This window comes from Camelus ferus, chromosome 30, assembly GCF_009834535.1.
Source record: "Camelus ferus isolate YT-003-E chromosome 30, BCGSAC_Cfer_1.0, whole genome shotgun sequence".
NCBI classification, from domain to species: domain Eukaryota; kingdom Metazoa; phylum Chordata; class Mammalia; order Artiodactyla; family Camelidae; genus Camelus; species Camelus ferus.
In genome coordinates, this window is record NC_045725.1 from 1844310 (window position 1) to 1868027 (window position 23718).

At 47.4% G+C, this 23718-nt stretch overlaps 1 protein-coding gene across 8 annotated transcripts in view; it reads right to left on the minus strand.

Annotated features, from left to right (window-relative positions):
- ATP9B (ATPase phospholipid transporting 9B (putative)) overlaps nt 1-4247 on the minus strand; it is a 155676-nt gene extending 151429 nt beyond the window's left edge. For 4 of the 8 annotated variants that reach the window (XM_032470614.1, XM_032470613.1, XM_032470611.1 and 1 more), the window contains exon 1: nt 3989-4163. In XM_032470614.1, the coding sequence (XP_032326505.1) occupies nt 3989-4116 (128 nt within the window). In that variant the 5' untranslated portion in view covers nt 4117-4163. Of the gene's footprint in view, nt 1-3988 lie in introns of all 8 variants that reach the window. The other 4 variants (XM_032470609.1, XM_032470608.1, XM_032470617.1 and 1 more) reach the window with 2 other exon arrangements.
- Between the last annotated feature and the right edge of the window lie 19471 nt (nt 4248-23718).

Sequence of the window (23718 nt, forward strand, 5' to 3'; positions counted from 1 at the left end):
GGACAGAGGACTCAACACCGTCAACTGGCAGGTCTCCTCGCACTTCAGAACACCGCACCCAACAGCTGCACAATACTCTTTCTTTCCAAGAGCCCTGGGACTTCTTACTAACAGAGAACATATATCCTCAGCCACAAAACAAGCTGCACCAAATTGGAAAAAACTGAAATCACACAAATGTTCTCTCTGCCCACAAAACAATCATGCTCGGTATCAGTAACACGGAGACAGCAGTAAATCTGCCAAACACACTTCTAATAATCCTTCGGGAAGAAAGGATCCTGGCATCACCTAACTCCCAATCGAGCAAGAAAAGACAGCCCAGGAAGGCCATCACTCCCTTGGACAGAACAGAGTCCACCACCTGACAAGCGGCCACAGGAAGTAGTGCCTGTCCCCATGCGCCTGAGACTCCCCTATCCCACTAGGGGGCACTAGGGCTCCAGGCAGCACCAGTTAGGGTCCCCGCCACCACGAGAGGTTAAAGGCCTCAAGAAGCCTCCATGTACCAGTGAGCCTGAGACAACCCCTCATCTCATGTGCAGGAGGGCAGTCAGGTAGCACCAATAAGTGCGACCTCACTGCAGAAGGAGTCAGCTTAAGAAACAGTGTCTACCACAGCCTGAAACACCCCTCCTCTACCCCAAGATGCCAGAGCAGCCAGGGCCAGCAGCAAAAAGGATGTGACCACAGAAAGCCTCTTGGCCACAGGGGTGCTGAGTCCCCTCTCCAACCAAGACATGCCAGGGAAGCAGGGGGCACACATGGAGGGGGTACAGCCACAACCACTGCCCAGTCAACAAAGCCTCCTCATGCACATGGAATGACACTTCCATGTCTCCCCAAGAGACACAGAGCCTGGGGAAATCCCTTCTGCTCTTCAGCACGTAAGTAGAGATTAAGAGCTCCAGAAGCACGACATAAACCAAGCAGACCAAAAATCACAGGAGAGGCCCTGAAAATTAAACTGTCATTGGAACCGCAGCCCACAAAGGTATGCCAGGACTCATGTGCTAAACCTAAATAGGGTAATCACCTGCTGAAACCAAAGGTATCAATAGGACCCATAGTCTCCTAATATAATAGACAAAATATCCAATCAAAACCATCCATCATACAAAGAATCAAAACATTCAAAAGGTGAATCAGAAAAGACAACAAACTAACACTAAAACTAAGATTAACTCAGTGGAATTATATGACAGGCATTTCAAACAGCAAATGTAAAAATGCTTCAACAATCATTTCAAATTCTCTTGAAACAAACAAATCATAAAACTCAAGATTGCAATTGCAGAAATAAAACCTCGCTGGATGAGATCAATAGTAGAGTGAAAATGATAGGACAGAATTAGGAACTTGAGAACAAATCAAAAGAATTTACACAATCTGAACTACACAGAGAAAAGAGACTGCGAAGAGGGGAGGAAAAGAGCCTAAGGGAATTACTGAATCCTAACAAAAGATCCAACATTTGTATCACTGTAGTCCCGATACAAGAGGAGAAAGAGGTGGAAATTAGAGTACTTGAAAAAAATAATGGCTGGGGGGAGGGGACAGCTCAAGTGGTAGAGCACAAGCTTAGCATGCAGGAGCTCCTGGGTTCAATTCCCAGTGCCTCCTCTAAAAATAAATAAATAAGTAAACCTAATTACTTTCCCCCTCTAAAAATAAATAATTTTAAATGGAAAAAAAAGAAATAATGGTTTAAAAACTCCCTATATGTGGTGAAACAAAACACAACAGATTCAAAAAGCTTAGCGAATACCAAGCAAGATAAACTGAAAGAAATCATACCAAGATATATCATAATTAAACTTCCAAAAACTAAAGACAAAGAAAAAATGTAAAAGCAGCCAGCTAGAAATGATATATTACCTATAGGGGAAAACCAAGCCAAGTAACAGTGGACTCCTAATCAGAAACCATGAAGGCTGGAAGGAAGTGGTAGAAGAATTTTCAAGTACTAAGAAAAGAAGCGTCACCCAGGAATTCTATACCCAATAAAACTATCCTTCAGGGATAAAGGGGAAATAAAAACATTCTATGATGAAATCTGAAGACTGGCTATCAGAAGGTCTTCAAATGAAAAGGAAACTAAAAGAGAGACTCCTGGAACATCAGGAAGGAAGGAAGAACAAACAAAAAGAACAAAAATATGTGTACATACCATACACTATCCTATCATCATGAATTTTACAAATCATATTTGATGACAAACAAAAAGTTTAACACCATATGATACTCAGGACATGGTGTTTAAATTACAGAGGGGAGAAGGTAAGTAAAGGAACCTAAGTGGAGTAGATTTCCACTTCACATCGTAAAATACTGATACCAATACACTATGGTGATTAGTCACATATATGTATTGCAATACACAAAGAAAACACAACAAAAACTATATAAAGACCTACACTAAAAAACACTGTAGATATCAAAAAAGTATTCTAGTAAAAGGAAGGCAAGAAGAGAAAGAGGAATGAGAATCTGAAGAATCAGATTAGTTAAGTGACACACAAACTAATGTACAATAATTACCTTAAATGTGCTTGTCTAAATAAATCAATCAAAAGACAAGAGATTGACAGACTGCATGATGGAAACATGCGATCCAACAAAGAAACACTCTTCAAATTCAACAACATACATAGAGTGAACAGTATCACCACGCAAACATTAATCCACAAAAAGCAGGAGAGGCTGCACTAAAGTCCAGCAAGGAAAATTACCAGAGCCAAAGAGAAACACTGCATAACAACAAACGAAACAATCTACCCTGAAGACAGAGGGATCCTACATGTATACACACCAAGTGACTGAGCCTAAAAATAAATGAAGCAGAAACTGACAGACTGCGAACTTGGATGGAAACCTACTGTGAAATAGTTCCAAATAATACCTCCTAAAATCAACAACTTAGAGTATTATTAATGCAATTACTTATAGGTAAGGTTAGGAAAGAAAGGAGAAATGGTACTTCTGAAGAATCCACTTTGGGCCACACACTAAAAATGGGCACCTTGCTAACTTCCCACAATCCTCAACAATCCTGTAAGAAAAAATACTACCCCCTATTTTACAGCGGAGGAAACCAGGACTCATAGTTTAATTATCTAAGCTCAAACAGCTAGTATGTAAATAAACCAAGAGTGAACCCAGGTCTATCACATTGTAATACGTCCGCTTCTGACTATGTCACAGCCTCTCAGGCCAAACCAAAAATTATCCTAAAACTTGAACCCTGAAGCACTGGCTATTGAAAGCTGTATGTTTCCCCTCTGTGTGAAGGCTGTTTCCACAATTCCTCAGGATTAAATTTTAATAACTATAAAAGGCAATATTTCCCCTTTTTCTAAGTTTCTTTTTCTAACTTCTCTACCATTTATAAAGGTAGCATTCTTCCCTTCGGGTGACAAGTTAAATACGAGCTGAAACAAAGTAGGGTATGAGGCCTTCATTTTAAATCAAAGGTCTTAACTTTTTAACTCTACCACTTAACTGGGGTCACATCAAACAATTTAACATTTCTGAATCTCTCTCCCAGTCTTAAAAGCAAAAATTCTTGTCAACAAAAGTACTTTGTAAACACGTTTAAGTAAAAACTGTACTCAGTAAACAAACTGAAATGTCTTCACTTGCTATTCACGTTTGTGACAGTGACTCCCAAGCGGGTTCGTACTTCTAAGGCTAAGGGGACGCTGTATCTGCGGTCTTCACAACTTCCGCGGACACGCGGTAAATTTCGAAGACCGACAGCTCCGTGCCCAGCGCCGTCGGACCGGCGGCACCAGTACCGCCTGACCGAGCAGCGCCCCGAGAGCAGGCTGCTCCTTCCCTCCGCTCAGCCGGGCGGCCCGGGCCGTCCGGGAGCGAGGACGCCCTCCCGGGGCCCTGCGCACCGGCGGCCCTCCGGGGGCGGCCCCGGGCAGACCCACCGGCAGGCGAGGGAGGGGCGCCGGGGAAGGGGCAGCGGCCCGGGCGTTACCTGCTGGGGCGCTCGGCCCCCGGCCCGGGCCCTGCCGCGCTGTAGTAGGCCGCGCGTTTGCGGTTGGCTGCGGCCGCCGCCGCCGCCGCCGCGCTGCGCAGCGGGTACAGAGGGATCTGGTCCGCCATGTTCCAGCCGCCACCTTCCCGCCCCTCCCCGCTCCCCCTCGGTTCGCAGCCTCTCCCCGCCCTTTCCCCTCAGCTCCAACCCGGCTGAGGCAGCCGCCCGCGCGCCCTGCCCTCCCACCGTGCGTCGGGGCCCGATGGCGTCACCACGCGACGGAGCCCGATGACGACACTGTTGTCGACGTAGGTGCGGCGCAGGAGGCGGAGGCTTCCGAGGCCCCGCCCCGCTCGTCGGGTACCGATGACGTCACCCGTGGCGAGGGCGCGAGCGGGAGGCGGTTGCGTTCCGAGGTCCCGCTCCCGCCAGTGGGCGGCCCATGAGTCACCGCGCAGCCGGGGCGCGGGCCGAGGCCCCGAGGTCCGGCGCAGGGCGGGAGCGTGCGCGCATGCGCCGCCGGCTCTCCTGGGCGCCCGGGGCTCCGGCCCCGCCGGGGAGGGCCTCTCTGAGGGCCGGGGGCGGGCGCCGAGGGCGTCTTCCCCGCCGCTCCAGCCCCGGAACTGCCCGCAGAGCCCCGCCCTCGGCCCCCGCGCGCTTGCTCTGGGGTCTATGTCGTCCCTCCGAGCGCCGCGCCGGTGGGCGCGTTTCCGCGGGGGCTTCCTTCCCGCCGGGCCTGCGACGGCCGCCCGCGTCCTGGGACCCGCCGCCCCCTCGGCGCGTCCCTCACCTGCCTGCTGCGTCCTTCCCCCCGGGGCCGGTCCCTGCGCTCCTTCCTCCGCCCCTGCTTTGAGTTTCTGCCGTTTCTCATGATTGCTTCCTCGCTCAGTCTTCTACACGCGGATATGTTAGGTTTCTCGTTTACTTTCTACATCCCTGTGTTTTACTATTTCTCAAGATTTCATTTTTCCCATAAATTGCTTCCAGGAGTGGTCCGACAGTCAAGTCTTCAGCGCCTTGAACTTTGCTATTAAATTGTTAGTTACGTTTGTTGTTAATTTATAGCTTGGGAATTTGGTCTGAACTCTTTCCATTTTTTAAATTTGAGGTTTCCCTCCGGGCCAGTAATGTGATCAGATTTCTAAACTATGTATACTAAATGATTAGGTTTTATAGTCCAAGGTCCAAAATGCTGAGAGTCCAGTATGGTTCATCGTCTTCCCTCCGCCCGCCCCCCGTAGGTGGTCGTTTTGGTAACGTTCCGTGGGAACACGAAGGAGACACTGCTTGCCCCGTGCAGTCGTCTCCCTTGAGAACTGTAGTTCAAAAAGCGCCCAGATGTTCTGCAGAACACAGAGCACCCGCCACCCCAACACCTGGCAATCCCCCTATTTTGGAATGGCCGCAGACTGCTGGCTTCCCCGTCAGACAACAGTACGTTCACCATGAAATTCTAGATTCTAGACTCATCTTTTTTCTATGGAAAAACTTAACGCATTAAGAAAAACTAACTCTTAAGTAGTTGCTCCTACTTTCTGGTTGCCAGTTTGCTACTTAGGTGCTATTTATGTGGCATGGATTCAGGCCACTCCGTGAACACTGCTCTCAAAAGTAGGTGACCTCCTAATTGCTAAACGACGGCACTCATCCTGCCCCTTCCCTGGACCGCCAGCAGAAGCTGACACCGTTACACCAGGGGCTCAAACACATCGGCAAGTGGCATTGTTACACCAGCGATAACCACTCTCAACAGCGGACAGTGTTAACACGAGCCAGCTAGATAACCGCTCCCCACAACCGAGCCTGTAACACAGCTCCTCACCTCAAAAGCTGGTGTGTTAACGCCAGGCCCTTGGCCGATGCTTCGGTGGAGGGGGTGCACAACCAAAGCCCTGTTAACAGCACAGAACCTCCCTAGAGCGGTCCACTAGAGGAACAGGGGAAGAATTAGTAACTTGCAAGTTAGAGAGGGAGGAAATGGAATAATAAAAAATACTGTATTACTCCAAAAGAAGGCACGGAAGGAGTTTTAAAATGAACAACAGATGAAAGAAATAGGAAACAGATAAGATGATCGTTACACCCAAAAGTCTAAATGTAAGCGGACTAAATATCCCAGTAAGAAGTCAGATTGTCAGACTGGATTAAAAACCAAATCCCACCATATGCCCGAGGTCTGAGATCCCTCACGTTAAATATAGACACAGAAAAGTAGGAAATAATACCGTGCAATGGCTGGTTAGTCCCCAGGAGCTGAGATCTCCCGTATTTCTGCCTTCTCCAGCGAGGGGCCTGAGGCACAGCGCTCTACCAGCAGAATTCAAATCCACATGCCAAAGTCCATGTCTTAGCCTCTAACCCAAGGTCGCCCACCCAGCACCTAGGAGAGTGTGCTTTGTCCAACTCACTGTTTACTGTTTATAAATCCCACCTTAGTGAAATTACATGTTAACCTGAAGATTTTTGCTGGTAGAGATACAGATAATTTCTGTCCAGTAGGAAAATGTAACCCCAAAGAATATGGTTTATTGGGCTTTAGGCTACTAGCTAGTTTTGTATATAACCCAACAGTCTCACCGTAACGTTCTACATTAAATCGCCTCTAAATACCAACATCTTGAAATACTCTTTGCACCGATCTTAATATCTTACTCATTATATCTTCCCTCTTAATAAGTTAAATCACATTTTGCCACATATTCATTACATAATCTGCATGAGGGTGATTTTTACCTCTTTAAAAATTATTCCTTAGCAAAAAGAAAGGCAAATTTTCCAATATTGAAGAAGACCTTCCCTATGTATTTTTTAAGTGGATAACTGGGTGTCACATCATGGAATTTAAATGTCATTCAATACATTTGAAAGAGTGATGTCACAGTTCTGTTTTTAAATGTGAATACTTACTAAATGCCAAAAATGCATCATTGATCACTATTTACACTAATAATGAAAACTTTGAGCTGTCTATATAAAATGTGTGAAGGAATACATATTTTTCCAAAATTCTTTTAGGGGGTCGATCAATGAGCAAAAGAAGCTTGAAGACTGATATTGTAAGCAAAGTTAAAAAAAACACCATGAAAGGTGAATCTTATAAAAAAGTGTCTCTAAATATATCTTTTTTTAAATTTTGTATCATTTATTGGAAATTGCTTTATTGTCCAGCATATGGTCAATTTTGGTAAACTTTCCATGTACGTTTGAAAACATTCTGTAGTTACTGAATGCATGATTGTTTTTGTTTGTTTTATTTTTGTTTTTATTTTTTTAACTTTTTTTATTGGGTTATAGTCATTTTACAATGTTGTGTCAAATTTCAGTATAGAGCACAATTTTTCAGTTATATATGAACATATATTCATTGTCACATTTTTTTCACTGTGATCTAAATGTATCTTTTAAAGGCCAGTTTTAGCATTTATGATTTGTTACTGATGCTCTCATGGAACTCTCTCTTGAGAGAAATGCATTCTTTCCCAAAGCAGGTGGGGCTTGGGAGGTGTTAAGTGAAACCAAAATTATCTTTACTCCCACCCCCCTAACATACACCTGGGTTCAGAAGATCCCAACATGGACCAAAGCACAGGATTTCCAACATCATATTTCACTCCTTGAGTAGACTCTCTTTGACAGGGGAAAGACGAAGTACCCTGCAGATTTATAATGCCTTGTTTCCTTATAAAGGAGAAAAATGTGCCTACAATAGAATAAGGTTTTTATTCAGTTCACCACACAATGCTCTCACATTGACTGGAACAGGTTCATAATTAAAAACTAAAATATTTTTGTGCAGTCATTTCTTATAGTTTCTCATTTTTGAAAAGAAGAGTTTAAGTCTACCACAAAAATATGTGTGAGCACGTGTGCCTGTGTGTGCGTGTGCAAGCAGGTGCATGCGTGAGCATGTGTGTCTGTGCGTGTGTGAGCAGGTGCATGTGTGTGTGAGCATGTACGGGAGGAGGTGTGTGCACATGTAGCATTTACTGGGCGCCTGCAGCTTCAGCCACACCCTAGGAAGCCTGAAAACTTGAGAAAGAACCTCTGGTTGTTTAGGGTCAGGCTGAAGTGCACTTCCATCAGTGTACTTAGAGGGTTCGTAGTTTCCTTTAAGCCATTCATTCAATTACTGCTTTGTAATGAACCGTAGATGTTTCACCTATTCTATCAAAATGGGAAAAAATGCAATTACTGGCTTCTCGTGGAGAGCTTCAAAGTGTTGGCTAAAGGATAAATAAACTGGAATCAGGCTGCACTCTTTGGAGTCTCGTTATGGCTGGTTGGGATTTGGAATCAATAAGGCTCTTCCGTATCAACAGCTCTGTGGCTGACAAGGTCTTTCCACCTTTCATTGTAAGGCTTGAGAATCTTTCTAGGCTCAAAACCATAGTCTCAATGATGACAGAAAAGGAAAGTCTTTTAACGTGGCTCTAGAAGTAGGGTGTCTTTTGCTGAAGTTTCATTTTTGTCTCTACCACTTCAGGCAGATGAGGCTAATCACTTCAGAATTCTTAAAATGAAATTGTTCGCATAGTCTGTATTTATTGCAAACTATGGAAGCCCACAAGATACCACATAGGGTGTTCTCAATAGTGACGCAAAATTCTCTTGAAAATTTGGAAGACAGCTACCACCACATTATCATTTTATGTTCAGAAAAGTCCATATATAACATTTTATATACTGAATGTATACACAGAACAATGTACATTATTTGTATAAAACATTTTATGTTAGAATTTGGAAATCAGTCTGCTCATTTTCTAAAACTAGCATATCTATTAACAGGATCATATCAATGAGATTTTACTATGCATTTATACATACAGACACATATTTTTGGAGAGAGAGATTAAGGCATATGTACCTTCCGGAATTTTCTTAGACGAAGCAGAAACGGCCGTGAGTGGCTTTCGTGACGCTGCTGTGGAGCAGAGAACTACAGCAGGTGTTGCCAGGTCGTTCCATCTGTGTGAGGTTTGGAGGAATCTGCCTCTGACCTGCCTCTCACCATTGAAGTAGAAGTCACCAAAGTCCTCCTTAGGCCGGTGGCGGGGGCGCAACCTCGGCTCAGCCTTTGAATCACAAGGCGTGTGAGTGAGGCCACAGTGTTTGTCTCCGCCCGGTGCATTGCACTCAGCATCCTCCCTCAAGGAGGCTGTTCCATGTTGTTGCAAATGGGTCTCCTTCTTTGCTTAAGGCTGGGTTGCATCACGTTTTCCTTGTCCATTCACTGTCGACAGACACGTAGGTTGTTTCCACGTCTTGGCTCTTGTGGAGAACACTGCAGTGAACAGGGGAACAGAAATTCCTTCAAGATACTGACTTCTTATCCTTCAGATACATACTCGGTTGTGGGATCCTGGGTCAGGAGACAGCGCGATTTTTAATTTGTTGAAGAGCCTCTGTGCTGTTTCCCATGATGGCCATATCAGCTTGCATTTCACCACAGGTGTGCAAGGGCTCCCTTGGCTCCGTGTCCTCTCCAGCTCTTGTTGCCTCTCGCCTTTCCAGTAACGGGTAACGCTATCCTAGTAGGTGGGACGTGACATCCCACTGTGGTTTTGAATTGCATTTCCTTTAAGGCTACTGAGGTTGAGCATGTTTTCATATGCCTGTTGGCTACTCATGTATCTTAGGGAAAACGTCTATTCCACTTTTTTGCCCATTTTCAAAATGGGTTACTATCATTCAACTTTCACTATTGAGTTAGGTATGAGTTCCCTGTATATTCTGGATATTAACCCCCATCAGGTTTGTGGCTTGCTCACATTTCCCCCATTCCATAGTTGCCTTTTCATTCTGCTGATTGTTTCGTTTGCCGTGCACAAGCATCCTAGCTCCACCTGTGTCTTTTTGCTTTGGTTGCCTTTGCTTTTGGTGTCGTACCCAGTAAGTCACAACTAGGAGCAATGGCAGAGAGCTTTTCCCGGTGTTTTCTTCATAGAGTTTTATGGTTTCAGGCCTTGCATTCAAGTCTTTAATTCATTTTGAGTTGATTTCTGCCTATGGTGTAGGTTAAGTTTCCAATTTCATTCTTTTGCATGTGGATATCCAGTGTTCCCAGCACTGTTCACTGAAAAGACTCTCTTTTCCCCATTGTGTGTTCTGGACACTCTTGCCAAAGCTTAGTTGACCATATGTGTGCGGGTTTATCTCTGGGCTCTCTATTTTGCTCCATTGATCCATGTCTGTTTTTGTGCCAATACCACAGTCTTGATTACTACAACTCTGTAGTATTGTTTGAAATCACGAAGTGTGATGCCTCCAGCTTTGTTCTTCCTTTTTGAGACTACTTTGGCTATTTGGGGTTTTTTGTGGTGCTATGTGAATTTTGGGATTTTTTTTTTCTATTTCTGTGAAAAATGCTATTGGAATTTTGATAGGGACTGCATCGAATCTATAGAAGGCTTTGTGTGGTACGGACATTTTAACAGTATTAATTCTTCCAATCCATGAACATGAGATACCTTTCCATTTCCTGGGTCTTCTGTCATTTCCCATCTGCCACCTGGCCTTCATCACCAGCCACAGCAGCAGGGGTCTCCGTTGTGGCATGTCCACTACTGGGCTCCCAACAAGCACTATTGGAGTGACTAGGCCTCCCACCTGATCCTGAGATATTGTACCCAAAACGTTGTAGACCCCCTCTGTCCTCTCCATCACCCAGGGTCACCTCTGTTTCTAGCCATCATCATGTGAGAGCAAGCACCTTCCCCACCTCCTGCAAGATGCCAGCGTGTGAGGGAGGATGTGAAGGTCTTGAAGATGTGCTGAAGGCTGCGTTTCTCACCTTCCCAGCTGACCTGAGGCGACTGCACCTCAGATTTCATAACTGACATCACCCGCCTCTGACTCAGTGGCGATTAGGAGCGCTGCTTCGGATGTCTGTGAGTTCTGAATTTACAGCATCCCTCATTCATGGCTGCCTGTTCTCCCACCCGACACTCACGGGACGTGCAGGCGAGAAGCCGCAATTATTTATAATAACTTTATTAGCTGTAATTTGCATCTCCCTCTGAAAGGATGCAGTGACGTTTCTGGAGGCTGCATATTAAACTCAAGTGCTTCTCCGTGACCCTGCCCTCATCCACTCCGAGCACAGCAGTGTCCCTTTCTTCCCGAGAAGGACAGGAACAATTTGTCACCACACAAATTATACTGTACTTGCTGTTGACATTCTTTTATCAGATAAATTACCTGTACTGATTATGCTGAAGGCAGTTTCCATGAAAATTTCATATTGTGAAAAATCTTAGTTCAAGTTGAGAAGAAAAGGATTGGATGTCTTTTGACAGTGGACACAGAAATGTGGGTCCTGATTACAGGTGTCCACCACTGTTTTCTAGAATAAAAGCCAGGACTTCCAGCGCCCAGTCACAGACATCTCTGTTCAAAGCCCCACGCCTCCGCCGCCGTCCCGTGGGGCGGCCAGTGCACCGTGGAGACCCGAACACAGGCACCCAGCTCTGTGTCTCTGCTGGGCAAAGCAAGGACCTGGAAGGGTTACTTTCAACGTTTAGAACTTAGCCATTAAAAGCTTTATAAAATGTGCTAAGGGGATTACGCATCCACCTCTGAAAGTCCCACACTCAGTGAGAAAAAAACACGTAATATGAAGGCACTTGTTCGTGTTTTCCTTTAAAAAAGAAAAACAAGGAGAACTTCCTTCCCTCACAAGAGCAGTACAAGTTCCCTGTGCGGGCAGGATGCTGGCGTGTTCAAGGGCCTGGGTGTAGGGCGGGGCCTCACCTTGAACCTTGGCACCTGTGTCCCAAGCGTGCCGGCCTTTCGAAGCCTGGCTCCTCATCTGTTTGATGGGTCAGGAGCACCTGCCCCATTGGGCTTTTATGGGATGGTCATAGGATCAGGTACTGTAAGCATTTGGCCAGTGCCTGGGACAAGTAAGTCATTTTAAGGTGGGGCTGTTACATTTTTGTAATTATCCAAAAGCAAAAATGTCCCCCTCACCCAAAAACTATCATTGGAAAACGCTGCCGCGGCCCAAGTGGGTGGTTATTTACAATGATACTGAAGAGCAGTGTCAGGAGGAAGGTCTCGGTTGAGCCTGCCTCTGCTCCGCCAACCACGCGCGGGGAGCCAGAGAGGCAGGCGGCTCCCGCCTTCGCCTTCACAGGAGAGAGGGTGGTGGTGTGTGACCTCCTGGGCCGGCACCAGGGGAGGCCTGGCTGGGCCCGTGTTTCCTTGGTGCTTCTGTGACCTGCTGGGCAAGAGACACTCACAGGCAGCACATCACAGGTTACTACGGAGTCACCTGCTGGTGTTCGCCAGTCGTCTCGTTTGCCATAGCAATTTGGATTCAGCAGACTTGGAAATGCTCTCTTTCCTAAAACAAACAAACTTTTCCCAAATTGAATGGTTGACAAGTTGGTATATTATCTATGAAACCAACTCCAGACGTGGGGTTGCAGAGTAAGTAGTTGGGGAAAGGTGTTACCAAGGAAATGAGTTATTGCCGTAATTCAGTAACTTTCCACGTGGATGATAAACTGACTGTGTGTAAAGCCACCTTTGAGCAAAATTTCTGCTCTGAACTGTGAGAACAGAGAGCGTATTGAATAAGCAGTGGTGACTGTTCTCTTAGATGATGCGTTAGAGGAGTTCAGTAGTCCTAAAAAAGGGAAATGATAGCAAAATACATATGAAATAAAGATTGCTAATTAAAATTAACTGTCAAGGAAAACTGTAAGCTGATCAGAATATGTGATTTTCTTGATTTTCCCCCCCAAGATTGGTTAGGATTTCTTTGACTTTAAACTCTAAGGAGTAGAAGAGACAGTCTTTGAAATGGGACCAATGCAGTAAGTTCCGTGAAGGGCTGCCCTTTAACAGCTGCAGGGTCACTGTGTAGGGGAGACCATGACACTGAAGGGTGTGCGTGTGGTGAGTGTGCTCAACGTAACTGAAGAGACAGGCCAGTCCCCAGGGCACGAATAATGTTTGATGGTGGAAATTGTGGAGGCCGACTGAGTGGATGAGGGGCCCGTCTCTCGGTCTGGGTGGGCAGTGGGGACAGCGTGGCCAGAAGCATCGTTCACAACTGAACTGCTGGAGACACAGCAGAGACGGAGTATCCTCCCTGCTCTCGTCCAGGCATCTCGACAACTGTAACCAGCTTCTCTTCCATTGCTTGTCGTTCAGAAGAGCCATCTAGGCTGCAATATAAAAACTTCTTACTGTGGGCAGATAGCTACTAAAATTACAATAAGAATAGTATTTACTGGACCACGTGTTCTATGATTCCATTGGTGTGAAATGTCCAGAATTAGCCAATCCTTGGAGACACGCAAGGTTAGTGATCCCTGGGGCTGGGCTGCGGGTCAAGTGAGGGGTGGGATGCTACTGTACATGGGGTCCCTTTGGGGGTGAAGGAAACTTCTAGAACTAGATAGTGGTGATGGCTGCGTGACTCTGAGTACATTAAGACCACCGAGTTGTACACTCGAAATGGGCGGATCGTCTGGTACGTAATTTAAACCTCAGTAAAGATGTAAAGCGAACCCTCCTTCTGTCTGACATCTGTGGGGCTCTGATTTCCTCTGATGTCATTATTTACTCGGCGTCCCGTCAGTGAGCTCAGTGTCCGGTCCAGTCTCCACGACGCTTTGTTCACAGCTGCGCAAGTTTACATGGGACAGAGTTTAACGCTCGTCTTAATTGTGTCCAAGAGCGCACAGATGCGTCCACTGTCTCCTTTATGTCGATGCACAAATGCTGACCGGCTTTCATTTCGTAAATCTAAAAGGTCCGGTGCGTGGCTTTCGCGTATTTCATGAGCGAGCGTGTACTGTCTGCGCAGCCCAGATGCTGTGCGACTCGGCGGTGTTGGCGTCAGTCAGGAGGAAGCCAGGCCGGGGGCCCAGGCCCTCCTCCGCGGGTCGGACCGCACACCGCCGTGCGCCCCCGCTCCCGGCCTCCGGCCCCCGCCGCGCGCCCCCGCTCCCGGCCTCCAGCCGGCTGGTTGCACGTGTTCTCAACTCTTCCCTGAGACCCTCCTCTGTTACAGTAGCGCTGGGGCCCCTAGCGGGTCCAGACGAGCCGGCTGTGTTGGGGCCCAGGGTTTGAGGGTCCAGGGTCGTGGGTGGGCGTCCGAGCCTCCGTCCCCTGCTGCCTGCGGCCTCACGTCATCCGCGCAGTGACTGGACCTTCCTACGAGAAGGCGGAGCACGCCCCTTGGGTGTGAAATGTTTCCCTAGGACGCGGGGTGTGTCGGAGTTCCTGGTGCTGCTGACAAGCCCCTTCGCGCTCTTCGGGCTTGTCCTCCTGCCCCTCCGTCCCTCCAGGGCCGGAGCTCAGAGCTCGCTCTCAAAGGGAGGCAGGGCCCCCGGACCGGGACCAGCTTGCGTGTCTGCATCCCACCCCCCTGCCACTGACCCCACGCCCCTTCCTCCAGGCGGCCCTCACGGATGCTTGAGCTCCTATAGGATGGCGCCCTCACCTCTGCGCCTCCCGCGTGCTCGCCCCTCCTTGTTTATTTCTGCTGCCCCCCAACGCGTGATGCTCCGTGAGAAGAGGGAGCCGGGACTAACCCATCACGACATTGTCTGGGCCCAGAACGGGCCTGACAGTGACCCAAAGGGAGAGGATGGGGTACACCGTCAGGGAGGTGCCGGGGCCGGCTGAGCAGCATTCAGGCCTGCCTCCCGTCTCTGCTGAGTTTCCTTTCAAATGCCTGTCACATTGGTGAATGTCTTGTGCACTGGGCTGCATGTTTGTGTTGCTCCAAAAATTCACATCTTGAAATCCTGGTCCCCAAGGTGGCGCTGTACAGCTGGGGGCTTTGCCAGTGACCAGGTCACGAGGCTGGAGCCCCCGCAGTGGGACTCGCGCCCTCGTCAAGAGACCCCCGAGCTCCCTCCACCCTCCTGCCACGGGAGGTCACAGTGGGAGCACGTAATTCGTGAGCCAAGAGGGATCCCCACCGACACCAGCTGCAGGGGCCCGGGTCTCAGGTTCCAGCCTCCAGACCCCTGAAACCCCCACCTCCATACCCCTGAAACCTCCATCTCCATTGATACGCCCCAGTTGGTAGAATCTCCAGCAGCCGCATTGCCGGGGATGCCTCGGGTGACCCTCTCAGGCAGACAGTTGTTTGTCCTCTGAACCCCAGAGCCTCTGGGGGATGTCTCTCACTCACCACGCAGTTGGATCTGCATTTTGCTGTCTGTACAGTTGGCTTACTCTGCAGAAAGGAAGCATATCTCGTTTCCTATAGTGAGTCATGGAAAAGGCTCACAGGCACTGCTGTTAAACTGAAACTCTCCCCTCTTCTTCCTGACTCCCCACAGCGCCGCGCCCGGGGGCGGGCAGCAGAAACGGAGTTTGGCCCTGCTCGTGTTCTCCGTGTTCTCAGGTATGCTGCTGCTGTTTCGTGGATGCTACCTTTTCCCCTATTAATTTCCTACATTAGTTTTTAATGTTTTCCTAGATTAGACTTCGAGTATTTCTAATTTTATTTTAATGGTCAAATAGAATAAACCAAGTGCTTAAGCCCTTTGGAGTTTTCAGATAGCCTAAACTTACCAAGTCATTGTAAGTGAGTTTTCGGATAAAGTTGGTACACTTACGAAAGCAGAAGGGGGCCTAGAATGAATACCCCAGGACCCACACCCAGGGGGCGGTCGGCTGGTGACAACCCAGCCTGAAGACCAGCAGGAGAACAGCCTGTCAGATTCCGTCAACGTTGCCTTCCAGTGGCCAGCCACTCTTGATGCCAGGCACTTCTGACATTTAAGCAGAGGCCTCACAGCATTTTCCATCCTCCAGGTGTCCCTCGTTTGGGGGGAGAAAAGCAGCTGGTGCCAGAGGCCACCCCCAACCCAAGCTCCACCCCCTCTCTGTCCTCTGTCCTCTCCTCTCTGGAAGAAGCAGCTCCAGTGACTACTTTTTCTAACAATTTTGTTTGTTTTCTGAAAGCACACTATACAGATGTTTATTATTTTTAAATGTATTTTTTTTATTAATACTATCTACTCTTCCTACTGAAAACTTGGCAAACATTTTTGTAGAAACTGAACACCCATTTAAGAGTATGACAGACCTTTTTTCAAACATATTTTAAGGCAGGTGATGCCTTATTAAATTTTAGGAATTAACATAGCTCATCGTGTAAGAGCGAATGTTCAAGAGTGAACCATCTGGGTTTTAATCTCTTCTCTCCCGCTTACCTGCCCGTGGACTTGAGCAAGTTTTAAGTGAGTATGAGCATCTGAGTATCAGCGTCCTTACCTGAAGGATGGGAATGACGACAGAACCGACTTCAAAAGACCTGAGTGAGAATGAAGCGCTGGACCCTGCACCAGGCACTCGGCACACGTGCGGTGACTCCGGCAACGTGCACGAGTCCTTCCTGCCCGAGGCCTCCGGCGGCACCGCCGGCCCTTCGTTTCTTGGCTCAGATATTTGTAGGCGAGTGTCATGCCCACGTCAGCCTGCCTAATGGGAGAGGATTGCAGGACAGGGCATCACACTGCCATTACAGTCACTGGACTGGGTTGCTGTTCCGTCAGAGCCTTGGAATTACAGGAACGTCCACTCTTCCTGGAGAACCACCACACCCTCCCGCCTCGCCCCTTCATAAAAAGTTGCTAATACACTTTGCGAGCATTTTGTTACTTACGGTTCGATAATGCTCCACACTCGAGAAAGCAGGGAAGCAGAGATCCCTCCATTAAAAAAAAAATCTCAAGATAAAAAAATCCGTATTAAAGAATATTAATACTCATGAATTAAGAAAAATAAAAGGAGAAATTGCCTGGAACAAATTCAGATGCCCTTTTGATTCTGTCCAATGAAACGTATAAACGCCCGCTACATTACACGGAGGCAGTGTGCACCAGAATGGAGGCTGTTGGCCACCCACCCCAGCTCAGACCCCCAGCCAGGTGAGCTTCACCCTGCTGCCTGTCGGCCTCCAGTCAGGTGCCCACTTGTTCTCGATCAAAACCAAGATGATGGTGGAATATGGGTTAGCACCCGAAGGATCTTCAGTGTAATACTGAACTGTAATATCATGTTAACAGCTCTCTCCTTCCCAAGAGAAAAGAAATGATGGTGTGAGAAGTTCAAGGTCAACAAAATAAAACTGCAGGCACTGGGAAAGTTGGGTGAATAGCTTCTGTCTCAAGAGGCCATACTGGTTCAAAACGATGTCCCATGTAAATAGCAGGCAAGGTGTGCCCATACGACGCATGTTTGCAAGTGTCGACTCAGCTGCCAATGGACAGAAACACTGTCATTAACATATTTATAAAATTTGAAAAAAAAAAACCAAACCTATGGACAGAGATGCAGTTTGCTTTTAAATATCTGAGCTTCAGTATTTCATCCCGAAAGAGTAGGGACATTAGAAGCGTGTTCCAAGGAACGCAGCAGACCACTGCTCTCTGATTTTATTTTCTTTCATTTAATTTAATTTTGTTTTGTTTTATTTTATTCATTGTCTGGCCAGCCCCATGGGAGCCACACAAGCATATTTTCCACCTCCCTGGGAGAGTCACCTTGTCTTGGAACCCACACAAAATGACAACCTGCATGGCGGTGGTGCAACCCCGGGGATACCAGTGCTGCGAAGGCCCCACAGATCAGCCAGTACGCAGCCAGCCAGGCAGAACCCCATGTCTCCAAACTACAGTCCTCAAGCAAGACACAAAACCTCAGGGCCAGCACGGTGTCATCCTCACCCCCCAGGTGTGTCTGAGTCCATCCAGAAAGGCTGGAACGAGACGCACAAACATGTCAGCAGGAAACATCAACAGCAGTGGGGCCCCGGGCGACCTTCACATGTCGTATTTATTGACATTTGCCACATTTTCTACAATGAAAAGGAATAACATCGAAATTGGAAGGAAAAAACTTTTTTTTACATTTTTTTTATTGAGTTATAGTCAGTTTACAGTGTTGTGTCAATTTCCAGTGTAGAGCACAATTTTTCAGTTCTACACGAACATACATATATTCATTGTCACATTCTTTTTCGCTGTGAGCTAACACAAGATCTTGTATACATGTTCCTGTGCTGTACAGTATAATCTTGTTTATCTATTCTGCATATGCCTGTCAGTATCTACAAATCTCGAACTCCCCATCTGTCCCTTCCCACCCCCTCCCCCTTGGCAACCACAAGTTTGTATTCTGTCTGTGAGTCTGTTTCTGTTTTGTATTTGTTCATTTTTTATCTTTAGATTCAGAAGGAATAAACTTTTAAAAATAAAACTTCATTGAGGAGAACTTTTCTCTTTTAAATTTCACTGTAAAGAATAAAACTGAAAATGCATAAACCCTGTGCGGCAACGGTACTTAGTGGAAAGAGGCTGCAGAGTGAGGCGGCCACAGCGCCTCCCCCAGGGGAGAGGCCAAGCGGGAGGCGGAGACCGCCCCCGCCGAGCCCGGGCGGAGGCCCACGCTCACAGGAAACTGTATTTGCCTGAGACAGAAACGTCAGCCTTTACCGAATCTGTGGCCAAGACGGAATTTTGGACCGTACGGGAAACATCAGATTTGTTCTCGGTCCATTTACCTGCTTTCCCGCGGTTACCTCCATGCAGTTAAAGAGTAAATGAGTAACGATGACTCAACGGGCAACAAGGAGACCAGGGGCTGGCGACCGTGCTCACGTCGGTGTGATGAAAACGTGAGCTTCCCCACGACGTCCATCAGCAGTGGCCCAGAATGTAGCGTGTGCCGTGTACGCACGCTCCCTCTTCACCTGGCCACTGAGGCATCTGGAGACACGTAGGCACGCGGCTGTTGGAGTTTACAAAGAAGCATTCGCAAAGAAGCGCATCTTTGGGCAGAGGGACTCACCAAGTTCTTAGGCATCTTATTTTACGATTATTTCAAAAAAGTTTTTTTTTAATTCAGTAAGCGGAGGCGAGGCATGAAGTGAGGAGGGCACTAACCACCCGTCACTTAGGTCACAAGCATCTGCCCACGACCCTAGCAGCCTGGCGAGGGGCTGGCCACAATGCGCACCTGCTCCTTGTATTGCTCCCCAGACCAGCACCTTCAGAAGGAGGGGCGCACAGGAGACCACACCCACCAGGGACCCTGCTCCACTCACACAGCGCTCAGCGTCGGGGCCAGAGACACTCCTGAGCACACAGCTCAACTTTCTGAATTGTTCTAAGTCCCAGTTTGCTTTCTCTCAGGCCTGTTACCTGTGAGTCTTTACTAACGTGCGAAGGATCTACAGGATGGGAAAGAAGAAACATGAGAGAAATTCAAGATTTATGGTTTTCACAGAAAAATTGGATTATATCAAAATTAAAAACATTTGTGCTTCAGCAGTTTCAGATTTACAGGAGAAGCTGGGAGCAGAGATGGCAGAGAGCACAAGCTTCCCCATGCAGCGCCCTTTCTCAGTAACGTTCTGTGTTGTTATGACGTATTTGTTACAGTTAATGCGCCGGTGTTGATACACCAATGTAAACAGAGGCCCGTGGTTTGTTAGTTTCCCTCGTTTTTTCCGCATCCTTTTCCCACTCCAGGACCCCACCGCATTTAGTCACCTGGCAGCTTAGAGCCTTTCCCTTTGTTCCACGATTCTGAGAACCCACAGCTTAAGCCCATGTCTGTTTTCAAGCAATGGCCTGGTGATGTGGATTCGACTAGAAAAGGCGGCTAGCCGGGGAAGCAGCAGAGTGGGAATGCGCCAGGGCTCGCAGCGCGTTACTGTCGGTGCTGCCTTCGTCACTCCTCAGACGTGAGCCCACAGGGTTAGCGGCATCTCAGTGTCCCCAGAGACCCAGCAAAGGACTGTCTGGCTCCGTCCTCTAACTCGGCTCAGAGATGCCTTCCACTCAGTTTCCGTATGAAGGAGAGGCCTCCTCCACTCCCTCTTACGAGAGAATAACCTGCAGACCTGTGGTTAGTGCCTGTCATAATCACCCACCTCGTGCAGTCCCACAAAGTCAGTCACCGAGTGAGTGGTTAGCTGTGGAGCTACTGGGAGCCGAGCTCAAATCCTGCAGCACCCTGGCCTCCACGTGCCCGCCCTCCCTGCCGAGGGCTGGCAGAGGCCGACACTGTGGCTGGACGCAGGCAGACACTAGGGAGCCGTGGAGGCCTGCGGCTGGACAGGCGTTTCCCGGGCACATGGTGCTCTGAGGGCCTGGCTCAGAAGTTGGCTGAAAATAAGACAGTTTCGTCATCGAAACTTGTGCTTCTCAGTGAAAACAGCCAGGTGATTAACCACTTAGTTACTGACTTCGGTGGGACTGTGCCGGGCCTGTGATTATGACAAGACTAACCACTGGCTGAAACCAGGAAGCAAACAGGGAACCTTTGCTTCCAAAGGCTTTGGCTTCAGGGCACATCGGAGGGCCAGTCCGCAGGCCCCCGCCCAGCGGCAGGGGTGGGGCTGGAGGGGACCCCAGAGGAGCAGGACGGCGGGGGGACCCTGAGCCCCAAGGGGCGGGAGGTGGGGGGCCACTTGGCCCGCGGGCATGGGCGATGCTTCGACAACTCTGGCTGGTCTTTCTTGCGAGTGAGACAGTCACTATAACTCACAAAGAAACGCATCTTCGGGCAGAAAATTTTCTCAATAATAGAAATGGGAGCAACAGGGAGGAACATTTTCTAAATAGTGACGCTCTTGGCAAAGCTGCTTCATCCAGCTGTCGGATTGCATTTCTTTTTCTTACAAACCAAATTGATTCAGCATAAAAAGCCATCCATTTGAAAGGAATTTTCCATCAACGTCACTCTGAGAAGGTGAATCAGGCAACGAGCAGGGTGAGAATCGCCCTGGATGCCACTGTGATATCAGTTTTAGCCAAGCGAGCCACGAGGTTACGGCGGCTGCACTGCTTCTGCTTTGTTTTATTTTCTATGTTATGTTTCAAGACAGAAAATCAAAAGGAGAAAATGAGTCTGAAGATGACATTTGGCTTATGTGCTGGGGAAGAAGAGCCGTAAGTCTGGGCATTTATTCAGATTTTTAGGTATGAGGCCAATACCTTTCTGTCTAATAAGAGTCAGAGTGTATGAATACGTAGACTACTGGGCAGCGTCAGAAATGCTCGTGTACATAGCCGTTTTTATCAGTGGCTTTCCTGTCTCCCTAAGGCGACAGCGTGTGAGGGGCCAGGCTGAGGAAGTCGGCATCGGGAAACAAAGCTTGGTGGATTTCTCATGTTTCTGCCCATATGTGAGTAGCGGACGGGTGCCCTCTGCTCGAGACCAGCTTTCCAAGAATGTCTGCAGAGTGGGCAGGAAGGGGGCCCCTGTGGGGCAGGGGCAGGCAAAGGGCTGGCCTGACTCGTGCCCAGCTCCTGACAGGTGGCCCTGGAATGTGACACCAGCAACCACTTTGAAAGCACGGATTTTTAACCTTAGAACCAACAGATGATGAGATGTCTTTATTTCTTGAATTACCAGAGGTCTGATGACTTGGAATAATCTGAGAAGTAGAAGCTGGTGGATTTTTAATGTACCCTCTGACACAGCTTCCTTGGTTGGGGGTGTGTGTGTGTGGGGCATTCCCAAATCACACCAATCATGTTACCTTTCAAAAGTGACCTTTGAGCAGCCTGCCACTCAGGTCCATGCCAGGAGGGACCTTCCCGCATAACGCAGGGCCTGGCAAACTCTGTCCTGGTGCTTCTTGGCATCTCTGTTCCCAATATAGAGACCCTTCTGTTTTGGCTACCTTGGAAGCGTGTTCCTTTTGTCTAAACTCGTGTTCCCTGGTGTAGTTTCAGCTCCTGCAGCGGGTCCCGCAGGCTGGGGAGACTGATCTGTGCTGTCGGAACCATGGGTGTGAAACTAACTTCGTGTGTACAGAGAGGGCACTGGTTCCGCTGTTATTGCTGTGATCCAGACCACATCCAAGTGCTTCAGAGGTGCAAACTCCTAGTGTATTTTTTCCAACAAAACTCACAGCATCTTTTTCACGAGGACTGGTTGCACCCACTCCGCTGAAGATGAGGGCTTCAGATTGCTGGGTAGGCTTCCTTTCCACTGCCGGGCTAGACTCACGGCACCAGAGGGAAGAGAGCCTTGCGGGGCAAATTCCATCCACACAGGCAGAGAGCACATTCACTCCCTCATAATTCACAGACAGTGAGTGCTTCTCTCGGACTGTCAGAAAAATAGAAAGTATCTATTTGCCAAGACAGTTGTTAGGGTTGGGGCTATGCCTTGTATTCTTCGGGAGATGAATCAATGTTGTATCTCCTTCTGAGTTTCCTGTTTATAACTCTTTGGCCACCAAATTATGCTACCCTCCTCTTTACACATCTAGAAAGACAGTTTCGGAAGTCAGAGGACACATTGATTAGCACGGAACCCTTGCCTATTAGTATTAAATACAGTCTTCTCAGGGGCTGGTTTGGATAAAGCCAGAAAACTAAGATTCTGATGGTTTTTATCTATTGCAAGTTTAAACATTTTGCAGGACAGAACTACTATAAACAACAGCTCTCTCTTTTATTTTAACTTTCTTAAAATCTGTGATTTATTTCTAAATCTTGCATCAGCCCTGGTTGGACAGTTAGCTACCTCTTGCCTTTCCACCTTTGGTATAGCTAGACCTACTCTTCTTAATTTCCTATATGAATTACAAATAATCTCTCAAAAACGTCAAGAAAAGATCCTAGTTTTTATTTGTAAGTGTATCTCACCTTAAATATCGTTGCATTTCATCATTTTGTTACCAAATAACAGATGACCTTTCTTCATGTATATTCATAATCCAAAACCAACGTTATTAAAATTTTTCACCATTATACCATCCTTCAGTGATAATTCCCATAATTGAAAATCTCATTAAATTTATTCCAACATATTTAAGTTCAAATAGGAATGACTCATTTTAATATCTCATAAAGTTCCTATCTCAGCAACTGCAAAAAATTTAATATATAAACAATTTTAATTATAAAGGGATATGTATCATCATCTAGAAATGTTGGAAGAATAATATACAATTAATGGATGTAGCGTATGGGACAATAGTAATAAGGGAAAAAGCAATTTTGTGAACATTGAAGCAGAAGATCACTCAACAGTTGTAGCAAATGCTTGTGTGGCACTCACCACGTGCCGAGGCCTGGTCGCAGCTCTTTAGGAACTCGCACAGGAGCTCAGGGGACTCTACAAAGAGCCTACGAAGCAGGCGCTTTTGTTATGCATGGTTTACAGTTGCAGAAACAGGCGTCAAGTTTACGTAACTTGCCTACGATGCATAGCTCGCAAATGATGGAGCCCAAATCCGAATCTTGACAGACTTCAGATTTCATAGCCTTAGACTTTAATCCTTTTTAAGTGAACTAGTGATGAGTGAAGAAAGAAAGTAAAAGAAAGAAAGAAAGAAAGAAAGAAAGAAAGAAAGAAAGAAAGAAAGAAAGGCAGGCAAGGGAAGAAAGGAAGAAAAGGAACAGAGGAAAGGGGACGATGTGCCCACACAGCAGTGACTTTTGAATGCTTGGCGTGGCCCCTGCACCCGGAGCCCGCCTGCACACACGTGGGTGTGAGCTGGGGCTCGCCGTTTCAGCTTGCTGTGCTGTCGGACATTTTCTACTCTATTTTCTTTCATAAAAAACGCTTATTTAGAGCCACTAAATTGATTTCATGATCCACAGACAGGTTATGAGTTGCATGGTGCCGACTGCCGCTAGGTGGAAACCCGTAAATCTCTTTTCACACAAAGGTAACAGGATGAGTGTGCAGTTTCTGTGTGAAAAAGGAGAGACAGCTGCACAACTGCC